The sequence below is a fragment of the Tachypleus tridentatus genome, chromosome 12 (genome assembly GCF_004210375.1).
Source record: "Tachypleus tridentatus isolate NWPU-2018 chromosome 12, ASM421037v1, whole genome shotgun sequence".
Lineage (NCBI taxonomy): Eukaryota > Metazoa > Arthropoda > Merostomata > Xiphosura > Limulidae > Tachypleus > Tachypleus tridentatus.
In genome coordinates, this window is record NC_134836.1 from 122,339,028 (window position 1) to 122,351,005 (window position 11,978).

An 11,978-nucleotide genomic window follows, 5' to 3' on the forward strand; every position below is an offset into this window, starting at 1 on the left:
CAAAACAAACAGTAACAAAAACAACTGTTTGTATGTACGTAAGCCATTTGCACTAACACTTTACACCCCCTTCCTAAGTGGCTTCAATACTCTTGGTGGGCACAGTAAACATAATCCATTGTGTAAATTTAGGTTTAATTACAAACAAAAGCTCTTTACAGAAAAAAACTCAACAACAACGCTTTAATTTTGACTACGAAATTTTATCTGTTTTACTACGTATGTGAATAGATTAGATAAATGTTTGATGAAGTAAGCTTGTTTCATGTAACAACATTATCGTAATGAATGCTGTTATATCTCCTTTTAGTAACCAGATATAAGTTTCGGATAGGCACTACAGCTGAATCACGCGCGAGCTGTTATTGTGTGCAGGTGCAATCGTTTCTTGACGTCACATCACGTGAAGATAACCTGAGCGTGATATGTTCGAAATAGTCTCCCGAGTCACTTCTAGACACTTCTTTTAACTGAAGTCACTAATAGAAATATTGTGCCAGGGAGAAGAAATAGAACACGCCGGACTTTTATCTATTTAAATAAAACACCACCTGTTACTATCCGTTTAAAATTCCAAAATAGACGAGTCGTAAACGGTGTGGTAAGTGAGTCTAGCTATTTCTTTCCCTAACTAGCTACGTTATTTAAAGAAAACAGTTTGTGTTAAATTGTACGTACGTGTCTAAAATATGAAATGCTCAACTGTTTTCAAAGTATTTTGTTCTAAAATGGGGGAAATTAAACGTTTATTTTCTTGTTATTTTTCGATTTGAAATGAAAGTTCTGTAATACAGTTACGTCATTCCGTTGAGTAATACATGCTTTTACTTTGTTTTTAGGACTAACTGAAGATATTTTGATCCAGTTTAGCCCTAAAAGGATAAAACTATGAGTTACAGTAAGTATACAAAAATATTTGTGACTTGTTAGCTTTGAAACAATATGTTCACAGGCTTAAACCTGTGTGTTTATGTGTATGAACACATACCCACCGAAACGTTCTAACAGCAGACGGTGTTATATCTCTTACTTTATTATAACACAAACTTTATTGTTTGCTATGACATCTGATATTGTACTAAAATAATAATTTTAAAAAACTTTCCTTTCTTGCTAAATTTCGTATAATCTTCGATTTTCACTTTTTATATTTGGACGTTTCGTACCGTGAGGTTTATCCTTGTTAAATTATCTAAAGACTCTGGTCAGTGGAGAAGTTTTTGTTTGTTATTAAGTACAAAGTTACACAATGGACTATCTGTGACGTTCTCACCACTAGTATCGAAACCCAGTTGTTAGCATCATAAGTCGTCAGGCTGGGACTCTAGAAAGTTTGATTGAGAAATAAGACTAAATGTGACTTTTTCTTCACTTGGTATCTCGTACTGACAAACATTTATTTAAATAAAATAACTACACTGACTGAGAGAAGAAAAGAATTGAAATTATTAGTAGGTGATAATAAGTGGAAAATAAAATTAATAAATAATTAAGCCACGTAAAATTAGGTTAAATAATTATTTTATTATCGATTCTACTTCAGCGCCACTTTACCGTAAAATTATAAATAATTATTTTAGACCAAGATTAACAAACTTGTTCTGAAGTGTGTAGATTTTGTGTATATATTTTGTTTTTATGAATTTTAGACTACCCTGGAGGCTATCCAACTGGAATAAATCCACCTCCTCCCTCTAATCCAGGTTATCCATATCCACCGCCGCCACCAGCGTCTTCGACTATATACTTCCAACCACCAGGTGGTAGCAGTAGCGTGACCTACGTGACTCCAGCTCCCCCACCACCGCCTCCAAATACTGTTGTAATTACCCAAAGACCCATGCGGCCACAGAATACAGTTATTATACAGGAAGAGGTAATTTGAAACTGAAATAACATATTTAACATTTTAATTTTTTTTAATTTTCTTTTGAAAATAAGCTATAATACTCGAGACGTTTTAATTATCTTGTGGTGTAATATAGAACTCTCGAGAAGTAGCTGATGGCTTCATACGTTTATATACTTTTTTATAAAAATTCAATTGAGGCAACATATTACTAACGTAAAAACTGCACAACATGTCACTAAAGAACTGTACAGACCCGGTATGGACGGATGGTTAAGGCACTCCACTCGTAATTCGAGAGTCGCGGGTTCGAATCCCCGTCACGCCAAAACTTGCTCGCCCTTTCAGCGGCGGGGGCGTTTTAATGTAACGGTTAATCCCACAATTCGTTGGTAAAACAGTAGCCCAAGAATTGGCGGTGGGTGGGGATGACTAGTTGCCTTCCCTCTTGTCTTAAACTACTAAATTAGGGACGGCTAGCGCAGATAGCCTTCGTGTAGCTTTGAGCGAAATTTAAAACAAACCAAACGAAGAACTATACAAATAAAACAGTAAAAACTAGTTTATGTAAAAAATATCTGAGCGCATATTTAAAAGTTTGTTAGCATAATGTAGCTGTCTCGTTTGTAATTTCTTTCAGATTATATTTATCACTAACCCCCCACAGAGGGACAGTGTAATTTTGAGGACTTATAACGCTAAAATCCGGGGTTCGATTCCCCGCGGTGGACACAGCAGTTAGTATAAAATGTCTTCACTGTAAAAAAACAAACAAACAACTATCCAATCGTTTATCTTTAAAAGCACATGATTGCTAATCATGGGCAAATATAAGTAATCCAGCTGGAAAAGCAATACTGATAACAGTTGAGTTCTGAATGCAAATCAGTTATTGTGCAAGGCTAGAAAATTAAACAATGTTAGATCAGTACAAGTGAGGTTTGAGTCATCCACTATCTTAATGTTAGATAAAGGAGTGTAAAAGTAGCAGGTAGCAACAAATTGCACGCACCCTGGCCATACAAACTATGAGAACATGTATATTATCTTAAGATAACCCCTCGAAACGTGATTTGTTTGCTCTGTATACGTCGACTACGATAGACTAAAATACTAATTCTTCGTCTGTTGGAAAATATGTAGCCATCCATCTCTCTGAAAATGCAATTTTAAGGCGATTATGTTATGTCAAACTTGAACGTCTTATTGCGAGCAGGGCCCGGCATGGCCAGGTGGTTAAGGCACTCGACTCGTAATTCGAGAGTTCGAATCCCCGTCACACCACACATGTTCGCCCTTTCAGCCGTGGGGCGTTATAATGTAACGGTCAATCCCACTTTTCGTTGGTAAAGAGAAGCCCCAAGAGTTGGTGGTGGGTGGTGATGACTAGTTGCCTTCTCTCTAGTATTACACTGCTAAATTAGGGACAGCTAACGCAGATAACCCTCGTGTAGCTTTGCGCGAAATTCAAAACAAACAAACCAAGCTTATTGCGAGCATGACCCCCAGTGGCTCAGCGGTATGTCTGTGGACTTATAATGCTAAAAATCGGGTTTCGATACCCCTGGTGGGCAGAGCACAGATAGCCCATTTTGTAGCTCTGTGCTTAATTCAAAACAACAACTTATTGCGAGCGACCTCTATGGTAATATAGGTCTATAATAATAAATATTTATTTTGTGCGCATACTTTGAATAATTTAAGAGCACACAGTATATTTTTTTCCTGTTGTGTTCAAACATGTGTTGTTTAAAACATATGTGTTATTATATATATTATGTGTTATTAGTTGGCCGTAATGTGAAATATTTTAAGAATTATTAACTGAAATTACGTTGACCCACTGAATGCAGCCATTTCTGTTTTACAGATCAGTCATAAAGAAAAATAAACATAGCCTCTGGTGGTGACTTAATGAAATGAAAAGTTTGGTACACAGATACATATTACTGTTTTATCTTAAAGTGTGTGTACTTTTTTTTAATTTTTAGACTATCCAGGTTATTTAGATTATGCAGCTGCAATAAACCTACCTTCTTATAATTCAAGTTATCCATCACCTTTACACAAAGTTATCTATTTCCAACATCCCCACAGGTTTCTTCGAGTTTATGTTTCTCACCACTAGATGACATTACTAGTTTGATCTATATTATCACTTTCATAATGTGCGTGTGAACATTTGAATAAGAGTGTCATTAAAGATGAAGAAATGGTTAGCGTGTTTTTTATCGTTTGTGTTTATGGCGTCCCCTGTTGACAAGAAGGGTAATTAATGGGTTTGACCTGTAATAAATCGAATCAAACAACATTGCACCTTCTTTTCTTGACACCATCCAGTAGTACAGAGGTATGTCTCGAGACTTACAACGCTAGAAACGGGGTTTCGATACTTGTTATGGGCAGAGCGCGGGTAGCCCATTGTGTAGCTTTGTGATTAATTATAAACATTTTCTTTTATTCAGTGTTTACCTTATTAGCCTCATCTGGTGGCAGATGTGATTATTAAAATTTTAGGGCTATAAATAAATCTGATTAAGCTAATGAATGTTGTTAAAATGCATTGAGAACGACGAATTTCACATATATTCTTTGCTCATAATGTATTGGATCACTTCTTACCTTGTAAGAAGAAATAGGCTTAGTGACAAGTGTTTTAGGAAGACACGAAATTATACGAAGTTTGAAAGTAATCATTTTAATAATATATAGGACAACTGCCAAGAAGAAAAACTAACTATTTTGAGACACAACAACAAATTAACTTTTTGCAACAGGAAGTTTAATCTTAATCATAATTTCAAATTGGAGTATTTGGATATATACTATAAAATTCTTTTACAATTTAAGAGTTAAAAAATATCATACAGTGCAAGTCATGATAAACCAGATCTTATTGTTGTCCGAAAATACCTGGGGTGTCAACAGTTTGTTTTTTTAATTTCGTGCAAAGCTACACGAAGGCTATCTTCGCTAGCCGTACCTAACTTAGTAGTGTAAGACTTGAGGGAAGACAGCTAATCATCACCACCTACGGCCAACTCTTGGGCTACTCACTTACCAACGAAGAGTGGGATTGACCGTAACGTTGTAACGGCCCCACGGCTGAAAGGGCGAGCATGTTTGGTGTGACGGGGATTGTAGCTTAGTGCTTGATAGCTAGCAAATAATAATTTCATTTGTAACGAAACATGCATGATTACTGTATATAATTCTGGAAATTAGGTATTTAGCACACAAATGATTTGTATGACTTGTTTAGCACAAGCCATTTTCTTCATACTTGGTTCAAACGTATATTTCCAGTAAAAATTACTTGGAAATAATGTTTCTATAGGAACTATCCCATAATATGTTATTTAATCAGTATACATTGTGTTAAAATGAGGTATAACGACCACTTTTCATTAATATATAATGTGATGGTGTTTTTGTTTCTTTTTCAGCGCCGCCCCCCTGCACGGCACGGGTTTGGAGCAGGTCTAGTAGCTGGAGCTGTTGTTGGAGGCATCGTTGATAGTGCTCTTCATAACAGACACCACCACCACCACCACCACCGTCCACCATTTCACCATCACCGTCACCACTGACATAAATTTTAAATGTGTCTGGAAAACGAAAAAAAAAAGCACCAACAGAAAGATGATTTTTTCCATTATCTCAGAAGATAAATACATATTTTTAATAATTAAAACACGCAAACGTTTTCAAAATGGCGACACAAAGCAACTGTAGTATCTGAGATAATTTGCATTCGTAATAACATCATTTACTGAGTCAATAATTTTTAAATATTTGTCATGATATTTGCACGAAATATCCTCGATTGTGGAGGAGAAAAAGCTATTGAAATCTTTGCGTTTATAAATAAATGCAAAAATATATAAATATGGCTGTGATTGTTTGTGTATATGCATGAACAGACGTATAAGTCAATTATTTCTGACGTTTCTGTTTCATTCTTCAGTGATCGCACATTAGGCTTAAGTATCATTAGATTTGGCAGTTAGCGATAATAATCACAATTCTTACTAAGTCTGTAAATAATAAAAATTAATTTGTCAGCCCTGGATATTAAAATGTGAGCCAGAGAGTTCAGTAGATTAAGTCTATCTATGTTTCCCTCACTTTTATATATCTATCAGGAAATGATGACTAGCTGCTTTCCTTCTAGTCTTAGATTGGTAAATTAAGGACGGTTAGCGCAGATAACCCTCGAGTAGCTTTGCGCGAAATTCAAAACAAACCAAACCAATCTATCCAGTAGAAATGTCCTGTTGAATAAGAAAGTTTTCTTTACAACGATATTAATATTGTTGTGAGCTGTATATTTTTGATATTATAATTTATTTGTTAACTAGAGGGAGTTGCGGGCTTTGATGATATATTTTAATTTCACGTGTTAACCCTAAAAATATATTAAACAAGAGTAAGTAAGCTACAAAAATAATTTTCTCTGAAACGTCATCTTAATTATCGTACAAGCAAAGAGATTGCTTGAAAGTTAGTTTTATCCGTGTTGTTAGAGAGATATAATGCTATTCTTAAAAATAGGCTTGACAAATTCTGATAGTTTTAAAAATTAAAGTGACTTAAGCTGCTTAATTTTGTAAGCTATTAAACACACCATATTTCTGTCTTATAATATTAGTAAAAAGGTTTTTGTATTGAAAACAGTTCCTGTTACTAATTCCTAGGTTATGTCATCAAAACTTTCGTAAAATTCTCTAAAAAACATAAATCATGCCAATTCAAACAATGCAGGATAATTTTACATTAAATTGGGCCTCGTGAGGTATGAATTTTAGTAACAATTCAATGTTTATATTAAACTATAAAAAAAAAACAACATAAAGCAAAATTTAAGTACAAGAGCAATAAGTTTTTTGTTGTTAAGCCTAATCGTTTCAATAGACTTCATGATATTTGATTAATGTTAATTGACGGTTTTCGTTCTGTTGTTCCTGTTCTGTTTGTTGATTAAATCAGGAAATAAATGAGTCCGAGATTTCTTGGTTCACAAATGTTATCTCTTGGTGTCATTAAATAATTTTGCTTCCGTAGTCTGTTTAGAAACGACATTTTTACGTAAGTTGACAAAATACTATTTAATTTAGAAAACAATTTATATAATTAATTATTTTGCTAGACACTAAAACAATTAATTTTGAAATTTTTAGTAATGGTCATTTTGAGCTGTTTCGATAAAATCTCATAAATCGAATGAAAGTTTTTGTTTACTTATATGATTAAGGACTCAGGTTATATAATAGCTTTTAAACGTTTTTAAAGAGTAAATTAAATTATATCTTTCAAACAAACACCTACTTTAAAACAACAGGATTCAAAGAGTGGGGTGTAATTCAAAAGATAATTGAAAAATTTTAATACTAAAGAATATAATTTGTTTTCGTTATTTTCCTTTAATTTCATGCTATAGTTTGCATTTAATGGAAATATACTTTAACATATTATCATTAATTTGAAACTACACAAAAAAACGAACAAAATCCACGTTAAATCTGTTATTTCTGAAATAGTTTGGCATGAAAACCCATCAATCAATAAAATAAATACATACCAGAAATGTATATACTGATTTCTACTCGACAGGATAATTTCTTATTTTTTCTTAATACCTTAAGCTGTAAGCCACCACTGGTTTAGTGTGACAAAATATCCAATAATTTACTTCGTCTTGCAGAAGTAGCTTACACATCACGAACTGTGGAACTCTAGTTTCGAGAAACAATGTTGTATGTCTTTAGTGATTAAATACACTACTATTACTATCTTGTACTGGTTTCAATTTGTTTCATTAAATCACAATAACATTATATATCTTTAATGATTGGAAACACTATTATTAAACATAATATCAGAAGTACTCACATAATAACCAATATTAAACGATAAAGTTTTGAGATACATTTCAGTATTATGTACAGATTTTAGTTAATGGGGCTAGGAGTTACTAATTATTTTGTCTTCGATTGTAGCTTTTAGCTTCCATACAAGGAATCGCTAAGAGGCGTGTAATTGTATTTCATGTAGGGTATGCCTTAAACATACTAATTTTGTATCATTTTGTTAGACTAATTACTCACTTCTGTACTCGGATCTCAATTCTGAAAAATAACTAGTTTGATGTTTGTCCTGAAAAGAAATGGTGTTTAAAATGCCCTTTGAACTTAATATTTTCTGGAATACTAAACCAACGTATAGTTTCACAGCAACTTTCAATAAATACATAAGCAAATCGAAAGCATCATTTTCTTCGAATAATGTATTACTGAGCCATTATATCTTTATAACTGTTTTAAAATACAATATGGATAAACTTTGTTGTTTTGTAGTTTATTTTGACCATTTACACGGATCCGTGCTCAGTTGTTACTAGCACACTTACCAGAATTTTTAGTAATTCAACTGCCAAACAAGAAACGAACTAAAGTGTTGAAATACAGTAACGTAAGTTTTGAAAGAATGTTTTGTCCCTCACCCAGGGGTACAGCGGTATGTCTGTGGACTTACATCACTAAAATCCTGGTTTCGATACCCGTGATAGACAGAGCACAGATAGTTCATTGTGTATCTTTGTGCTTAATTACAAACAACAAGAACGATAGTGTTTTATTAAACAAAATAAAAATTGAGGCAAAAGCCCGAATGTATTTTGATAGACAATGGTGCCATTGAATTATTTAAGTAACTTAAACACTGGCTTCCTCGAAAAGATACATTTTATAACTATAATTTAAAAGTTTCATATTTTGTACTACTGTAAAGTTGATGGTATTTTTGAAGACGGAAACCGACGACGTGCAAAGAGGTTGTGGTAACATTTAGTCCCTGGCTTTCTGACCTTCTACTCCAAAAGTGCTATTTTTTATTCATAGTTACTAAAGAACTAGCCTATTTGTACTACAGATAACGCCTAATGAATATTTTACCCTAAATAGTGTTAGGAACGTTTCTATTGTTGAAATATAAATATTTTATTTTTTATTTCAATTGCACCTAATTGTTATTATACTTTGTTTATGTTGCTCTGGCTACAATAATATACCTATTGTTAAAGTTTCAAAATATATTGTTTATTAGCACAAAAACGATAATGTTAAAGTATGTAATGTTAAAAGCTCTCCCTAAAAAACGGCCGGACATTCCAGGTAGTTAAGGCGCTCGACTCATAATTTGAGGGTCTCGGGTTCAAATGCCCGTCGCACCAAACATGCTCGCCCTTTCAGAAGTGGGGGCGTTATATTGTTACGGTGAATTCTACTCTTCGTTTGTAAAAGAGTTAACAGTGTGTACTGATGACTAGCTGCCTTTCCTCTAGTCTTATACTGCCAGCGCAGATAGCCTTTGTGTAGCTGTGCGCGAAATTAAAAAAACATAACTCTATATAGAAAACATATATATGGATAAAATTAATCCTATACACATAAGTAAGAAACGGAGAAAATGTTAGCTGCTAATAAGGTATAAAAGATTAAATTGTCTAATATATTTATATGTATAAGTAAAATGTATAACATATGGTTCCTAAAGATTTGTTTGTTTGTAGTGAAGCACAAAGCTACACAATGGGCTATCTGTACTCCGATCACCACGGGTATCGAAACCCGGTTTCTAGCGTTCTACCTCTACAGACATACTGAGGATGGGGCAGTTTCTAGGGCTATTCGCCTGGTATGCTCAGGTGGTTAGGGCACTCGAATTGCAATCTGAGGGTCGTAGGTTCGAAACCCCTTCACAACAAACATGCTCGCCTTTTCACTCTTGGGACGTTATTATATGACGGTCCATCTCATTTTCCGTTGGTAAAATAGAAGCCCAAGAGTTAGCGGTGGGTGGTGATGACTAGCTGCCTTCCCTCTAGTCTTACACTGCTAAATCAGGGATGGCTAGCGCAGATAGTTTCTGTGTAGTTTTGCGTGAAATTGAAAAACCAAACCAGCGGAAGATTATTATTAATATATGCTTATATTTTCCATTATCTTAACTGATTAGAACTAACTTAAACAGATTCAATGTGGTTAGAGTGATGGTTAGTGGACCTGAGAGTCCACAGATTGTGTCTACAGTTCCGTTAAAAGACCCTTTTTTATATTTGAGTATCCAAAGATTCGACAGTGGGCGTTAAATGGCTAGATGTTTTCCATTTAATCTACTTTTCGAAACTGGAGGTAGTTATACCTCAATTGCCCTTTCTATATATTTGTGCAAATGTTGGAAAAACAAAGAAACAAACATTAAGTGTATCGACAAACTAGTATGAACAAGCTGCAACTTTACCTTGTGGTAAAAAGAGTCGTAAATGGAGTCAGCTTATAAAGTAAAAACATTTACTTTCTTATACATATGGTAATATTGATCTAAATATACACAAATATGGAACAGGGTCATCATCAATGACCTTGCATCTTTGGGTTCCGGTGAGAGGAATGACCGTTATTAGTAATCCTACATCTTCAGGCTTTGGTAGGAGGAGTGACCGTCATCAATAACCCTATATCCTTTGGTTCTGGTAGAAGGAGTGGCCTTCATCAATAACCCTACATCCTTAGGTTCTGGTAGGAGAAATGACCTTTATCAATAACCTTGAATCCTTTGGTTCTGGTAGGAGGAGTGGCCGTCATCAATAACCCTGCATCCTTAGGTTCTGGTAGAAGGAGTGGCCGTCATCAATAACCCTGCATCCTTGGGTTCTGGTAGGAGGAGTGGCCATCATCAATAACCCTGCATCCTTAGGTTTTGGTAGGAGGAGTGGCCGTCATCAATAACCCTACATTCTTAGGTTTTGGTAGGAGGAGTGGCCGTCATCAATAACCCTACATCATTTGTATATGGTAGGAGGAGTGGCTTTCATCAATAACCCTGCATTCTTTGGTTCTGGTAGGAAGAGTGGCCGTCATAATTAACCATACATTCTTGGGTTCTGGTAGGGGGAGTGGCTGTCATCAATAATCCTGCATCCTTTGGTTCTGGTAGGAGGAGTGGCCGTCATCAATAACCCTACATCCTTGGGTTCTGGTAGGAAGAGTGGCCGTCATCATTAACCATATATTCTTAGGTTCTGGTAGGAGGAGTGGCCGTCATCAATAACCCTACATCCTTGGGTTCTGGTAGGAAGAGTGGCCGTCATCATTAACCATACATTCTTGGGTTCTGGTAGGAGGAGTGGCCGTCATCAATAACCCTGCATCCTTAGGTTCTGGTAGGAGGAGTGGCCGTCATGAATAACTCTACATCCTTGGGTTCTGGTAGGAAGAGTGGCCGTCATCATTAACCATACATTCTTGGGTTCTGGTAGGAGGAGTGGCCGTCATGAATAACCCTGCATCCTTAGGTTCTGGTAGGAGGAGTGGCCGTCATGAATAACTCTACATCCTTGGGTTCTGGTAGGAAGAGTGGCCGTCATGAATAACCATACATTCTTGGATTCTGGTAGAAGAAGTGGCCGTCATGAATAACTCTACATCCTTGGGTTCTGGTAGGAAGAGTGGCCGTCATCAATAACCCTGCATCCTTAGGTTCTGGTAGGAGGAGTGGCCGTCATGAATAACTCTACATCCTTGGGTTCTGGTAGGAAGAGTGGCCGTCATCATTAACCATATATTCTTGGGTTCTGGTAGGAGGAGTGGCCGTCATGAATAACCCTGCATCCTTAGGTTCTGGTAGGAGGAGTGGCCGTCATGAATAACTCTACATCCTTGGGTTCTGGTAGGAAGAGTGGCCGTCATCATTAACCATATATTCTTGGGTTCTGGTAGGAGGAGTGGCCGTCATGAATAACCCTGCATCCTTAGGTTCTGGTAGGAGGAGTGGCCGTCATGAATAACCCTACATCCTTGGGTTCTGGTAGGAGGAGTGGCCGTCATGAATAACCCTGCATCCTTAGGTTCTGGTAGGAGGAGTGGCCGTCATGAATAACCCTACATCCTTGGGTTCTGGTAGGAAGAGTAGCCGTCATGAATAACCCTACATCCTTGGGTTCTGGTAGGAAGAGTGGCCGTCATCATTAACCATACATTCTTGGGTTCTGGTAGGAGGAGTGGCCGTCATCAATAACCCTGCATCCTTAGGTTCTGGTAGGAGGAGTGGCCGTCATGAATAACCCTGC

The 11,978-nt window shown here is 36.0% G+C and overlaps 1 protein-coding gene across 1 annotated transcript; it reads left to right on the plus strand.

The window, feature by feature from the left end:
• Nucleotides 1-375: 375 nt before the first annotated feature.
• LOC143234562 (uncharacterized) lies at nt 376-6,878 on the plus strand. Its single transcript, XM_076472008.1, has 4 exons — nt 376-601; nt 840-898; nt 1,650-1,876; nt 5,296-6,878. Exons 2-4 carry the CDS (start codon nt 889-891, stop codon nt 5,437-5,439), a joined length of 381 nt encoding a protein of 126 aa, XP_076328123.1. The 5' UTR covers nt 376-601; nt 840-888; the 3' UTR covers nt 5,440-6,878.
• The last annotated feature ends 5,100 nt before the right edge of the window (nt 6,879-11,978 follow it).